The sequence below is a fragment of the Phalacrocorax aristotelis genome, chromosome 2, assembly GCF_949628215.1.
Source record: "Phalacrocorax aristotelis chromosome 2, bGulAri2.1, whole genome shotgun sequence".
Classification (NCBI taxonomy): domain Eukaryota; kingdom Metazoa; phylum Chordata; class Aves; order Suliformes; family Phalacrocoracidae; genus Phalacrocorax; species Phalacrocorax aristotelis.
Window position 1 is genome coordinate 77,727,890 of NC_134277.1, and position 15,074 is coordinate 77,742,963.

At 43.3% G+C, this 15,074-nt stretch overlaps 1 protein-coding gene across 2 annotated transcripts in view; it reads right to left on the minus strand.

The window, feature by feature from the left end:
- Positions 1-864: 864 nt before the first annotated feature.
- Positions 865-15,074, minus strand: part of CDH20 (cadherin 20) — a 118,973-nt gene continuing 104,763 nt past the window's right edge. For both annotated transcript variants that reach the window (XM_075084216.1, XM_075084215.1), the window contains 4 exons: positions 12,496-12,617; positions 10,531-10,648; positions 3,902-4,153; positions 865-2,463 (listed from right to left, as the gene is read on the minus strand). In XM_075084216.1, coding sequence (XP_074940317.1) covers positions 1,964-2,463; positions 3,902-4,153; positions 10,531-10,648; positions 12,496-12,617 — 992 coding nt within the window. In that variant the 3' untranslated portion in view covers positions 865-1,963. The remainder of the gene's footprint in view (positions 2,464-3,901; positions 4,154-10,530; positions 10,649-12,495; positions 12,618-15,074) is intronic.

Below are 15,074 nucleotides of genomic sequence, written 5' to 3' on the forward strand. Positions count from 1 at the left end.
ATTATGTTTGTGAAGGCACAGATTTTCATCATGCCAGATAAGCAAATGTTTGAGAAATCACAAAAACTTTTTTGCCTTGCTGGCTACCTGGCTTTCCAGGGGTGCATGACTTTGTATGAGTTTGTGGAAGCAAGGCTCCTCTCTTAAATTGGTACAGCCTAAGATTACGAAAAAGAGAGACAGCAGTTTTTTGTGCATATCTGCAACAGAAACTGAGCACGGTATGCACACCGTAGAAGTGTGGTAAGTGGGTGGTTATGTCTGCACATCTATTTTCTGGGCAATCTGAGGTGGAGAGATTCCTTAGCTAGAAAGAAACCTGCAAATGTCATTGCAGACTGTTCTGCTTTCTAGAAGTGTTTTGCCATCTTCCATTAAACTTGTGTTAGTGTAATTGCCCTGGCCCTTCCCATTTACACATGCAAACAAGATAAGATCCAGGCTCAAAACTTTGATTGCAGAGTAAGAATGACCACAAATGGGCATTGCATGTTACAGTGTGTCATGACTCTGAAGGCATGAGATTCTGTCAGGGCTGTGTAACTGGTGTCCAAGCTTCTCAATGCCCCATCCATAACATTTCAGAAAAATCACCCAAGACTTCTTTTTGACTTCAGCATAGTTGGAATAGAAAAGTAACTAGTCTGGTGGGCTGCACTTGGGCTGATTCACTGTTAAGGACAATGTCCAAGTGAACACCAGTAAAAGAAGCAGACAATCTGCTTGAACCTGCGAAATGAAGGCTTGTCTCCTTGACACAATGCTGATGAACTATTTTTTCTTGATGCTCAAGGTGCGCAAAGCCACAGAAAAGCGCTAACTGCTGCGTGCAAAGTATTCAATAAATTGCCATCAGACTTTCCCTTCTGTTTAACTTTTATTAAAAGAGGTGCTAAGGTATTGTACTGTATGCAGTACATCATATTTATTACCAAAATTAACAAATATACAAAACTTATACATGTAATTTTCTTACATCCATTTATTGGTCTATAATACTGTATTTGTTCAAGTAGGTTATCTACAATATGTAAACATCCCTTGGATTGACTTCACACAGATTAGGAAAGCCCATCTAACCCATGTAGTTACCAAATATAGCTTTTGCTTTTTTTTTTTTAAATTTATTTGGCTTTCATTGGTAGAATCTAATCTTCACATTTGGCACATGGAAGAGACATCTACAGTGCAAAAGAGGCAGATTTTCTGGTTTTGTTCTGAGCAGTTTAGTGGAGTCATGGTTTTAAAGAGCTGAGAATAAATTTACACAAACTTGGTAGGAGATGGATTAGTGTTAACGCTCATAGATCAGCCATTAAACTAGAGCAGAAATTCAAAGCCTCTTTCCCAGCCTGCTCGGCCAGGTGGAAGAAAACCTCAGCCTTGTTTCTAAAGGATTAAAAAAGGACTCTGTTAGCAACAGAGAGAGGAGGTTTAGTTTACAAAGAGCCCTCTGAGATTCCAGTTTCAATTTTCTGCTTTGTGGGATTTTTTTTTTCCTCTTGTTAGCAAGCAATTTTTTTTCCTTTTTCATGGGGGAAAAATAACCGGTGGGGAACCTCAGTGAGTCAGAGATTACAGCTGGAGTTTACAGATCTTTGAATCCAGATGTATAGAGCTCAGTAAGCTGCCGTGTACAAGGGAGAGAGAGAGAAAGAGGGAGGGAGAGAGAGAGAGAGTAATGTCATTATATTCCAGTTGTGGAGCTTTCCAATTTTGCTGTAAAAAGCAGAAAAAAACCCCTTCTTCCTTCTGCTTCTCACTGTTTCAAAAACATGACTTAATTTAACTGAGTAAAGCTGATCCAGAGAGACCTTCGTTCGCACCCTTCTTTCCCATTCTCATCCAAGCACCGTATTGCTATTTTTAAGGAGGCCTCACCCATGTCCATGGAAGCATCTGATGAGAATGGACATAACCGGACACTGTTTCGCATGGAAACCCTTCTGCCACTCCTCGTCCGTTACGACAGAGCCCCGCTGCTGTCCGTGGCACCGTACATCTCGGCCAGCTTTTTGAAGCGCGGCCCCCAGTCCGTCAGGTAGTCGTAGCTCTGGTCTGAGTCTGTCGTCACCGACTGTAGGGAGCTGAGCGACTCCGCCACCGAGCCGTTCCCTTCAAACATGTACGTCTGGAGGGAGTCGAAGGGAGGTGCCCACAGGTCCATGTCAGCTTCGTACAGCTTGGCAAGCACGTAGTTGTGGACGTTGTTGTCCATGACGCATGCCTGAGGCACGTATCGGGAGAGGCTCTCTATTTCAGGGAGCATGTCCTGACGGTTTTTCACCACCAGCTGGGCCTCCCGTGGGTTCCACATGGCAGCAATATCGAAGGCCTCTGTGTCCTCCTCCCCGCCGCCCTCGTCGTCGTACCTGACAATGTTCTCATGGATATTTTCCTCCTCATCGATAATGTACGGCTGCTTCCGCTGGCGCCGCATGGAGAGGATGAGGAGCACCAGCACTGCAGGAGGCAACCAAGACACAGAGCCATCAGCGAGCAGGCAGGTCTTGCAAGGGCTTCAGATACTCTGCTGCCCTGGTTTCCTCTCAAAGAGCCTAGCCAGCCCCTTGGATTTAAAAAGCTGTGGTGTTTGCGGGTGGAGGGGTGCAGAAATCCCCTCCCCCGGACAAAATTAGTAGCTTGAGGTCCTGCTAATCTGTCCCTTTTCTCTCCTTAAGTCTTAACTCTCAGTGATGCTTAGGACATGTCTATCCAGTGGTGCTTGCCAATGCACTGTAGAGACGCTCGAGCTACTTTTAAGCTAGCCAGATCAGGTATCAGTAAGTTTATCTGCAGTGGCAGACAGCTCTATAATTTTCCCCTTCTGTGTAGCTGGGTTTTGCAGCCTGATTTGGAGGTGCCTCTTGGGCTGGATACTGCATGTGACACAGATGGATGGTGCTGAGGCACTGTGGTGATATGTCTGCCTATGCGGCAATATGCAGAGCTAGCCCCTTAGTCTGCTCCAAAGCATTTTTGTGTTTGTCTGCAAGACACTGCCTTGGTCAGTTGCTCTGTGCTAATTTGATGCAGATGCTTCTTAGCTTGGGGAGAGTGGTCAGACAGGCACCAGAGGGCTTTACTATTGAAAATGTGCCATCCCATGGTGACTGTACTTCCAGGGCTAGAACTCAGCAAAGGTTTTGAATACTGAAATTTTGGACTGAGGTATCTAGGCTCCTTTGCAGGGCTAGAACTGAGGCACTTTTAAAGAATTTTTCCTGTATTCTACTCCACTGCTCCTCAAACTGGTTCCTCTGAAATTTCAGGGAATAATATCTCATTGACTCAAGACAGTGAATGAGGGAGCTGAGGTTCTTTTGATACCAACAGCTAACAGGGGACATAGAAGACCTGGGCAAGGAAAGGATGAAATTTATTTCTGGAGACAGGACACATGCAAGACAGTCAGCCCCTTTATAGCAGCACAGGCACCATTTAAATGCAGTGTCTCAAGGGAAAAGTATGGAGGTGGGGGTATCTCCTGCCAAAAGACAAGAGATGGAACTGGACTTGCCATTCCTTTTTCCTGTGAGAGCACATGATCAGAAACTGTTGAGGATGAGAAAGTAACTTGTCCCCAGCCACAGGTCTCAGTGCTTTCTCCTGGCATACTCCTTCCAGGAAAGCAGGGCCATACCAGATGCCTTAGCACTTTGGGGATCTGGTAGCAATATTTGCAGGCCATACTTTTCCCCCATTCCAACACCCCAGGGTCTGAAGCCATGTGCAACTGACTACACCATCTGGTCCTTGATTTGGCTGTTTAAGTATGTGGGTGTCTACATATAATATATACATAAATGTATGTATTTGTGTCCTTCACCTTCAGTGGATCAGCAACCCCCTGGCCAGAACCAAAGAGTTTGTCCCCTCCCAGGAAGCAGCCAAGGGTTACCTAGCAGGACAAAGATGCAGGCGAGGATTGCAATGAGTGCCCCTCTGCTCAGGCTGACGGGGAGAACATAGGCCTCCACATTGCAGGACATCACCATGCCATCATCATCACAGCTGCACACGTCCACGGTCAGTGTACCCGTGCTGCTCAGCACGGGGCGGCCGTTGTCGCTAATCAGGATGGGGAGGTAAAAGGTGTTCTGCTCATGCTGTCTGAAGCCAGAGCGCCTTGTCAAAATCCATGCTGTATTGTCTAGGGGTAGAAAATAAATGGAGAGAACTTATACACAGAGCAAATATGTTCAGCAGAGAAGGAAGGTTAAAAAAAATCAGCCCTAGACCCACATCCAGTTGTCTTCTCTCTTTTTTTCTTTGTTTTTTTGTCAGTTTGTCATTAATCAGCATTTTGCCTGTGCCTCCCCTATTTCAGTATCTTCTCAGGCCATAGCTCCAAACCTGCAAGGCATGCACACCTTATGAGTTGCCTTTACCCCTTATGACATAAAGTGCCCCAAGCAAACTTACAGCCTTCAGATTTAGCTAAAAGAGCTTTCAGAAGGCAAGACAGAACAAAACAGTTGAAGGCAACTTGTAGTCTCTGTTCATGCTCAGCAGCATTTCTAGACCTCACTCTTAAGCGCTGCCACCATTTTGGAGATGCTAGCATATAACCCTTGCGGACATGTTAAGATTCTCTTTATGTTTTTTAATACTCGGCATGGCCATCTGCTTTAGGCAACAATGAGGCAAAGGAAAAAATCAGCTTGCTATCCTAGAGCAGCAGAGAGTTGAATATTTGCAACCAAACACTTTTCAGTGAAATACATGCAATTTCACTGGCACTTTTGCCACTGAAAAAAGTCAGAATGCTTCATGTCATCATTGTCAGAATTAGTCTGCTTTGATTTGACCATTCTGCTTCATTTAGTGTGACCATCTTTTTTTTAATAAGAATTTGAATCAAAATGAATCAAAATAATGCTGCAGAAACAAAATAAGAGAGTGACCTAACAGCCAGTCGCTTTTGGTCATTTCAAGGGAAATTCCTACCTCTGGGGCTTTTTCCTTCATATTCTGCATGCTTTTTAAAATGTCAAAATTTCCCAGTGGCATTCGAATTTCTGTCTACCCCCGCCCTCAAATTCCTCAGACTGTGCACCAAGTTTCCTGATCAGAAAGAATTTGGATTCAGGAATTTATTCTTCTCAATTTTCATCTCAGGAATGCCAAGGCAAAACCTCTGGAGATCAGTGATGATTTTGTCAGTGCTGACTTTTAAGGTTTGGGCCTGAGAGACTTTTGGAAACTGCAAGACCGAATGTCCTCAATGTGACCTGGGGCACCAGAGAGTCTATAGGAACCTGCAGGAAAATTGGCTCTTCTTACAAACATGTCTGCAAATCTTGGGCCAGCTAAGATCAAAGGGGAACACAGGTACTTTTTCTCTTTGGCAGACCTACAAGCCTTGACCCTGTGGAGTGATACTGTGGGATTTTTGGGAGCTGAGCTTCCTGCAGTTTCTTTTACTACTTAGTTTTGTTTCCCGTTCCCTTGGCTCAAAAGAGGTCACAGTCTGGCCATCTGCATCTCCAGGTTGTTACCAATGTACATTTGCTATGCTTGGAAATGCAGGATGCCAATCGGCTCTTCCCAAGTGGATTGGCACAACAGAGCTGCTGCCTGGAAATGGCAAGAAACCTCCTGATCACAAGTAGACTGTGAAAAAAACCCAAATATCAGTAAGGTATTGTTCCATTTCCTTATCATTTCCCTGTCAATTCACTGCTAAAATTTACGTCTTGGGTGATTTCCTTCAGTGCAGAAACTCAGGTTGCATGCAGGTAAATCAGCTGTTTTATCTGCTGTAGTTTGAACATCAGAAATTATTTGATGGCTTTTAGGAGTGAAATCAGAAGTGTTATATACAGCCAGCTATGGAATATATCCAAACTCAAGCTAGAGTTGCTAGACTTGCCTGCTAGACTTAAATTATGCTCCAGATTCCATACTTTGTGCCGCAAATCTTACAGCATCAGACAGTGCTGGCGCACATAAGTATTGAGATGTCTTGCTCCGCAGTTCATGATATTAGTTAGAATTTGTGGCATGTTTTTAAAAGGAATCTGAGGGTCTTTTATTTCTTGCACATCAATGAAATTTCAAGTTTTACTCTGAAATAATATAATTCTGAAGTGCGCATGCATGTCTGTATGTGAATATATAGAGAAATTGTAGTGTCTTGTTAAGTCATGTGATCCCAAGAGCTGGAGCTTTAAGAAGAAACCACCAGGTGCAAGACGAAATCCCCAAAGTTGCTTAAAACTGATTGTGTGTCACTGTTCACTGATTTCACCACCCTTTGATATGCCATGCAGCTCTGTGTATGTGCAGTGGGTGTGGACAGACATAGATGATTTTCAGGAATGTGTCCCTGGGCAAGGGGTGTGCTGTGGATGGGAGCCCTCGCTTCCTGCAACCACCTCTCCTGGGTCACAGACAAGTGATTTCTCTCCCTCGGGCTGTTTATGTGCCCTCTAGTATGTGCTCCCCAGCTATTAATACCACATCTTTTCATCACTGGGCCTGTTTTAGCATGAGGAAAAGCAGCCCAAAGGGCAGAAGATGGCAAAGTGCCTGGATTTATGCTGTGTCAATGGAAATGTCTGAGTCATCTTAACAGTGTAGTAGTTTAGTTGCATTTCTCTTTCCTGAGTGAAAGACTCACTCTCTTTCAACTGACTTACAATATAAGTCACAAATTCTATTCAGGTGACAGCAAACCTTAATTTTATGTAAAATTGCTCTTTGCGAGGGAAAAAGACTTCATTATTCTGAGCTAGTCATACTTTGCCTGTAAAAGAAGTCACAGGCAGTGAACCTGACTGAAGCTCTGCAAAATCAACTAGTGAGAGATCTCAAGTGTTTTTAACCATAATTATTTTTTCTGGCCAAAACCAAGTTTCTGTAATCAAATATTGAAAGATATATATATGTGTGTGTATTTATATTTGCTGTGATGTGCTAACCATATCACCCAGGTCTTAAATGCTTTTAATGATAAAATTCTCTTGGTGACTCCTGGCACTACATTTCAGTCCTTTTGTTTTGTTTTTCTTTGTACTAGGCAGGCATCCAAATCATCCCTAAAGATTCGCTCTACCTGTTCCTCTGCAACTGCAATACGTTGGTGCCAAAACTTGTTTCGTGACTCATCAAAAGCCACTGTGATTTGATGTGCTACTGCAGTGCAAAGGACATCCTGGAATGTGATGCAGCATGGCAAAAACCAGAATACACAATCTTCTTCCAAATTTGATTATCAGCTAAGGCCCAGCCATTAAGAGAAGAGGGCTTGTGAGGACACGAAAGCCCTGTTATATTAAAAAAAAAAATGCAAACACGATAAAATGCACAATATTTTTGCAACACAACTTCCAATGCAATGTCTTTGGCTTGCAGAGGGCTGGATGGTAGCACTTAGCTACAGTGCTGAGCAGAGATACTGAAGATTGCAGCACGGTGGGTCCCACACCTGTGTGATCAGCAGGAGGTGAAAGCTGTGTTCCCTGGGCATGCAGGGCGGTGTCTTCCTGTGGTTGCAAGAGCAAGCCATGGAGCACGTCCTTCCTGCAGTTTTCTGCCCCGCTGGAAGTGATGTACCTCCCTGGAGAGGTCAGGGGAACTAACCACTGTGTAGGTCCCAACCCTGAGGTCAGACCTAACCACCGCTCTTCTCACAAGAAAGGCTTGCTGTCTTTCTGCATGCATCTGTACAAGAACTGGGGATGATTAGCCCAGAACTTCAGTTAGTTTTTAAAAATTAATTGTAATAATTATGGACAGTTGGAAATAATATAAAGAAATATTTCACCAGGAGTGGGAGAAAGAGCACAGAGAAGCGGGTGTTACAGACACCACTGGCTTGAGGAAGGGCTCACACTTTTTCTTGGGGATTTTCAGCTCATTGATTTTGCACTATACTGAAGCATGTGGTAGACCACGGATTTAGGGAAGGCAGAAATAGCCAAAAATTTTCCTAGAACAAATTTAAACGCGATGGGGAGGACTGCCAGAGGCTTTCAATGACAGGCCTGGTGGTGGTGTGACACTGATGCCTGCACCCATTAAAATGGCTACTGTCTTCACCAGTTTCTGGTACCCAAAGATGGAGGGCAGCGGTTAAGGGTCAACAGAAGATCAGCTCAGAGTTTAATCTGGAAATGCAGTAAGCTTATTTCATTGTTCCTTCCATTCTTAGAGCAAGCCTCTTTTGCCAACTTTTTCCCAGCACAATCTCACCCAGATTTAGAAGCAGGGGAAGATGGCTTGCCAAAGCCCTACATCAGTAACCTAAGAGATGGGCAACCCTGGCTCAATTCCGTGCTTCATTACATGTATCCTATACGGCCTTGGGAAGTCATTTAGGCCCACATCTTTGCAGATACTTACATGTCTATCTCCCACTGATTTTACTGAACTCAAAGGGAACCAGGCATGTAAGTAGCTTAATTTCTCCTTGCCCCAGATGCCCGTCTATAAAGTGGAGAACAATAGGATTTCTCTGTCTGCCAGAGATATGTGGAGAATGAATAGACTGAAGAAGTTCTCAGAGACTAAAATGACAAGGGCCAAAGAAATATGTAAAACAGCTCATCAGAATGCAAACTGTGATCTATCTGTTGCTCAGTATACATCAAGGTTTTAATTGTTGCCAGGATGGCTGCGTGCCTTGCAGTTTCTCTTACTGCTGTATTGGACAACCAAGTAATCAGCACAGTTGTGGATCTTAACAGTGCCTTCCCAGTCTGGGAAGTGTTGCTGCCTCTTGTTTACGTGCACAGGCTGTGACTAGCAAGGTGGGTTCTGTTCCTTGTCTTGCCACCCTGTGACGTACAGTATAGCTACCCTGTCTGTGACTAAGTCATATCATTTATATAGTCCTTAGTGGTCCCTAGGTGAAAATATAAATATAAATTATTGGTACTGAAATGACTACTGCACTCCAAATTGCTGAGGCAGTAAATTAATCCTTAATGTGTATATTTCAGATAGTCAGCAGTTTGGTATTTAACATTTTTATTTCAAATTTGTAACCAATAGTACGTTAAGCTTCTTGTGATACATATCTCTAGAAAACCGGCATTTTACAGAGAGTGGGAGGCACAGCCATTCAGTCACTGCTGTCACTATAAATTATCACAAGTATGGCCCTAGACAGAAAAAGTGCATCTGATGCTGGGAATTTTGCGAGTTGCTTTTTTTAGAACAATGCCTTGAGGATGAAATGAGCCTAGTTTGCCAAATGTTTTAGCAACAGTTGTGCTTTATTTGTTCACTTATTTTGGCAATATATATTCAAAAATAAAAAAAGGGAGAGAATGGGAGAGAGAAGGGGACAAAAATGCAAGAAATTGTGTGTGGAGGCTTCAGGGACACTATAGAAAAAAAATTGCTTTTGGGATGAAAAAGCATTAGCATGCTGTGGAGGAGGGCTCCAGACTCTGCCAGTACCATGTTTTAAGCCATGTTTGGTTAGTGAAGGCAGGGGCTTCTTTAATCATTCTCTGTGTTGCTCTTTCGTATGTCTGCAGAGGCACAGATAGGGGCTTATGGACGTACGTGTGACAAGCAGGCATGTGTGGGAGCAGGGGCAGGCACTCTGCTTGGAGACTGGCTGTGGCTGCTGCAGGTGGCCAGTGTTTCTCCCCATTTATTCTGGAGTTGCTTGCTGATTTGTGGTATTTTATACACTAAACTCCTACTGAAATGCAGCCCCTTCATATTGACTTTCAAAGCTCTGCATTGGGTCAGTCAAGGTTGTCCCTCTTTCCTGATGAAGGCTGATGTGGACCTGACGTCAGCACTGCTGTCTGCCCATTGAGATCCTCTGTCAGCAGCAGTCATGCGAAGGCCTGCCATGGTGGGCCTTTCCTGCAGGCTCCAAAACCACCACTTGCTTCCCCAAAAGAAGCAAGTTCCACTGGTCAGGAACCTCAAATGCCAGCACTTTGCCATGAGTCTTCCCACTGGTGTTTTAGTTTCCGCTTAGTGCATCTTACAAGACTTTTAACTGTATGCCAAATTACCCCCCTAAGGCTCAGCTTCTCCTCCCTCCCTCCCTTTCCTAGGGAAATGAGGATGTGCAAAAAGGAAGAAAAAAAGTGCTTTGGGGAAAAGACTGGAATAGCACACGAACCTTCCCTTCCTGTGCCTGGGAGAAAATATGAAGAGTACAAAAAAAGAGCAATGTAATTCCCTCAGATTTGTCTCCTAGTTCCAGTTGCTATCCTACCTTTAAGCATCTCCTTTTGAGCAAATGCAATTTCCACTCCGGTAATCCGAGATGCCTGCAGCCTGACCACAAGACCTGAATTTGCACGAAACACTGGCACATTTCCTCAAAGAAGAAAAAGGGGCCTATTGCTAGAGAATATTTATAGAGAAGAAAATATCACATAACCTTCAAGTGTATTAAGTAATATGTCATTTTATCACTGCCTTTAAGGAGCAGGTGTCCCTTGGTATTATTTGAAATGGCAGTCTTATCACACACTGTAAGTCACAGCCTCTCAAGTCCAACTCAGGCATTAGAAATTAGAGTAGCTAACTGTCTGTGTCCACTCTGATTACCTTGATTGTCTCTCAGAGTGAAGTTGGGGTTGTTGGCTGCCTCCGGAGCCAGGCTGTAGTAGAAGTGTTGACCCTCCTGTGGGTCATCCCTGTCGATGGCGCTCACTGTCTGGATCAGCTACAGAATATGAGAACAAAGCAGAAACAGGTGAGAAGCAAAATACATATAATATAAATAAACAAACAGATAACATTTTTATATATACAAGTATGAGCAACTGGAGCATTTGAATAAGACTGTCTCGCAGAGGTACAATAGATAAATCAAGAAGAGACTCAAAACCTTGCAGGCTTCATTTATTTTGCTATGATCATGCAAATAGCTTTTAAACACAGGAGGAGAAAGTCAGTTTGCTTCAAATAACACTTTCTCTCATGCATCCCTATCTTCTGTTGCATGTTTCTTTTGAGGACCCAGGGTGTTCAGAAGATTCATAGTGCATTAGAGAGCCTGTAGGAAAACCCGTACTTATTTTCAGCTTCATTCTGCAGGTAGAAAAGGACTTCAGGTTGATTATTTTATCACCCTTTTAATTTTAAATCAATTAAATTCTTCCCAAGATGTCAGTGGAAAAGAAAGACAGAAAAGGCAATCATGCAGACACTCTGCATATGCAATAAATAACACCATGGAAAGAAACTAAGACAACGCTAAATCCAGAAGAGTTTTGTCACCTCACCTACAGAGGCTTAGTAAAGCAGGTCTAACAGTTTGAAGCACAGTGCGATATAGCTTGGTCTGAATAAACATTCTGGCATCTTTTTAGATAAGGAATAATCTTCACCTGGAGTTTTGCATTCAGAAGTTAGTTTTGGATTCAAAGGCAAATGACAGACCCATAAAGTGGTGGTCTTATTCACCACCTTAAAACTGATACGAGACCTTCTCAAAATGTGGCAACAGAATTTGGCTTTCTCCACTCCAAATTAGTGTGCATTTCTCGGAAAGCTTATTATTGCGGGGACACACCCTTAAAAACCAGGAAAAAGGTGAGGCAACGATTTCTATTCCCTATATTATTAAGGACCTCTGTAAATTCGTGAGGTGCAATTATCCTGTATATGGTAGTTGTGAGGACAGTTGTCTCAGCAGTGAGTAGTTATTTCCTTCTGCTTCACAGCAAGCTGAGAGAAGCTTCAGTGAGCACAGTGATATTACTGGCATAATTTCTCCTTCACAAGTCATGAGTGGTGTGCCTATGTGTTTAAACTATGCCAGTCAGCTTAGCATTAGGAGACACAAGTCCCCAGCATGGACCCTGGGTGGTGAGGCACCAGGTCGCCTACCCACAAGCAGTAGAGCTTGCACCAGCTCCAGCGAGGGAGAGCTCATGTCCATTTGTGACACAGGCAGACCTTGTTCAAGGGCTTCAATGGGGTTTTGGAAGGGAGAGGAGCAAAGAGGTTTCACTGCTTGCTTGGAGGTGCTGCTTGCAGTGTGCAGAGCAGAAAGTCCTGTGTTGGCTACTCCAGTTCACAGCAGAACAGATTCAGTTTGGCACCTGTTTGAAGCTGATGTAGTATGTTATGTCCAGCTCCCATAAGTCCAGGGGTGCTTAAGGGTCTTATAAATAGGGTCTTTTATCAGAAAGCCTTGTCTGTCACAGGTGGGCAGGGCTGACTCCATGGCATTTCTCAGTAGACTTCTCCCTTGGTTGCTGCTACAGGACATGCCATGTGTTTGCCTGCTGGCATCTGCCGAAGGGAAGGCTTTATTTCAGCTATGAAGTGTCTTGTGCAGTGAGCATGGAAACTACTGCAGGAGAAAAATGAGGTGCTATATATGATGCTAATCCTGGTGTGATGTGCTTGGCTTTGGAAAGCAGCACTGACAGCTGCTGATGAGAGTTCAGATGAAATGTGTGGTTAGCTGAGCCCTCTTTCCAACACTCACCCTTTCTGGCATGCTGTCTCCATGTAGGACAGCATCCCTTCCCCAACCCCAGTGTTACTAGCATTTCTCACCTGCCCTGCTTTGGCGTTTTCACAAACAAAAGCTTCATAAAACCTTGCAAACTCCGGTGCATTGTCATTCACATCCAGGACTTTTACCGTCACGGAGACGCTGCCCACCTGCGAGGGGTTGTCTGGAAGGAGGAGGCACAATGTAAAGAAAGGCAATATATGGGAAGGGGAAGGGGCTGCTCCTCTCTCATGCTCAAGAGGTAAAGCAGCTTTTTCGCTACTGACTTGTGTTAAATGACATTTTCCCCCTGGGAACTGTGGTCACTTACGGGTTGTGTGACTCGGAGTGAAGTTGCAAATGCTGATCTCTGCCTATCCTGGCTTCCCATCTAATCGCATCTCTTTCAAACAAATTCTGTGGAAGGCTTCAACCTGGTTCAGTCCGATGGGACTATTTCTATGACAAAAGTTTTAGACAATGCTCCACATTTCTTTTTATTGCCCTTTAACTGGGCAATACTCTTTGTTGTGCCTTTGTACTGTTGGCACGAATTAGGAAGGGACTCTCTTAAGGCTAGGCTTGTTATTTAGAGATTGTTGAAAGTGACAATTCTGCAGTTCAGATATGTTTTTGCTCAGAATTTTTGTTCCTTGAACTCAAAAATAGTGCCAAATCTTTGATAGTTTATACGGGGGGGTGGGGTGGGGTGGGTTTAAAATGTAGTAACGTATGTAATTGTGCAGAGAAGCTTTCACTGAAGCTTAAAATTGCAATGAAAATTTTACATTCTGTATGACATCATTTGTGATATTTCTGTCCCACTGGTTCATTAGCTTTCTTTGCCGGTAAATCCATACATCATTTCACATATCTTCACAGTTTCCAAACTAAGTGGCTACAGAATAATTTCTTTTCCTTACTGTGTTTTTCTGCCCCAAACACTTTTCCCCCTTATTTAATGATAAAATTAAACTCTAAGCAGAAAGAATAACAATAAAAAACATAAATTCATTATTAAAAAGTCAGAAAAGGTGCAAAAATCCAGAAAACTGTTAAAAATCATTGTTTTCATCTTTTTTTTATCCATGCAACTTCATGCATTTATGTCCAAATATCTCTCTTTATAGCAAGAAATGATATGTTCATATAAACAACAAAGAATTTTCTTACATTCTGGAATTTTCCTAAATGTTCAGTGTGCTGTATCCATTACATGTGTCACATTGTATCATTGAGATAATACTTTTAAACGATATTGTTTCTCCCTAATTTATAATTTATTCCTTCAGCTTCCCACATATCCCTACATATCTTGCTAACACACCTGTCATTGTGGCAGATGAATGCCTGCGTTTACACTCTTAGTAATATTGATCTAACATTTAAAACTAGGAGCTTTATTCAGGAGTGCACAACTATGACATTTTTGAAACTATTCACTAAACTAAAATATTGTGCTGCACATGTACAGAGCAAAACTGAAAGAGGATTCATGGAGGATGAGTCAAAGGAAGACACGCCTTCAAATTGCTCTTACCCTCGAGTGCTGCTACAGGGGCAGCTTTTGCGGACTCATGTGTGTATGTGGATTTACATGGAATTGCAATGGCCATTGGCGGCTGAAAATAAAGCTAGCATCAAAATAGATGGGGGTGAGATCCCATCGTGTCACCAACCCCTCTCACTGCTGAAAAAGGGACAGAAAGGCATTGTGTGCTGGAACAGCTGCAAATATGTGGCAGAGTCACCCCGACTCTTGTGAAATATTCTCTCTGCTAACTTCAAGATGGCTGATTGCATTTTGGGTAAGATTCTTGAAACTTTTTTCCTCGCAAACTGCCCCGTATCTCCGGTACAGCCTGGATGTGCAGGGAGCTTGCTCAGACATGAGGAATGACTCAGCTATTGGCAGCAAGCTTCTGAAAAGCTGCTGCTCCTCAGCAGATGAACTGAGATCCTGAGCAAAAGCTATGTGGCCCAAAGCTATTTCAGGTGAAGATTGGGTGAACCTTTTATTTTATTTGCTGATATATCCTAAGCTCCTTTATGAAGCTCGCAACTGTTAGTGTTTCAAACTCAGCTAAATTTTTCAAACTGACAGTATGAAATGATCAGCATCTTGTTCTCATAGCCTTGGTAAATACCTGGCATGGATGAATCGTAAGCTGACCTTTAGCTCATTGTAAAACCCCAAAGCATAAGGAGTTCAGCGTACTAGAAGATCCCAAAGCACTCTGGCCCAAATTATTTATGCAGCAAGCAGATGGTGATGACGTTTACTTGCTGCTGAACCAGAGCAGATTTCAGCTAGTGACCTAGCAGCGTAGGGTCATTGCTGCCTACCAGTCTCTGCACCACTCAATCCTCCCAGGTAGGATTGGCGACTCTGGCAGCTGTGCAGCCTTTGCAGTGTCTGTTTAGCTGCCAATCCCTTCTGAAGAGATCGAGCTCTTGCAGAAAGACATCAGGAAGACTTTAAAATAAATCCCTGGAATACTAATGAATTGAAAAAGCATCACTCTGCATTTAATTGCCAGCCTCTACTCCTCCCACCACCCTGTGAAAAGGAGCATAAAAAATAAATAAAATGCAGTATTCGCTTGTTGATATCAGAAGAGTAATTCAGTTAATACTGCTC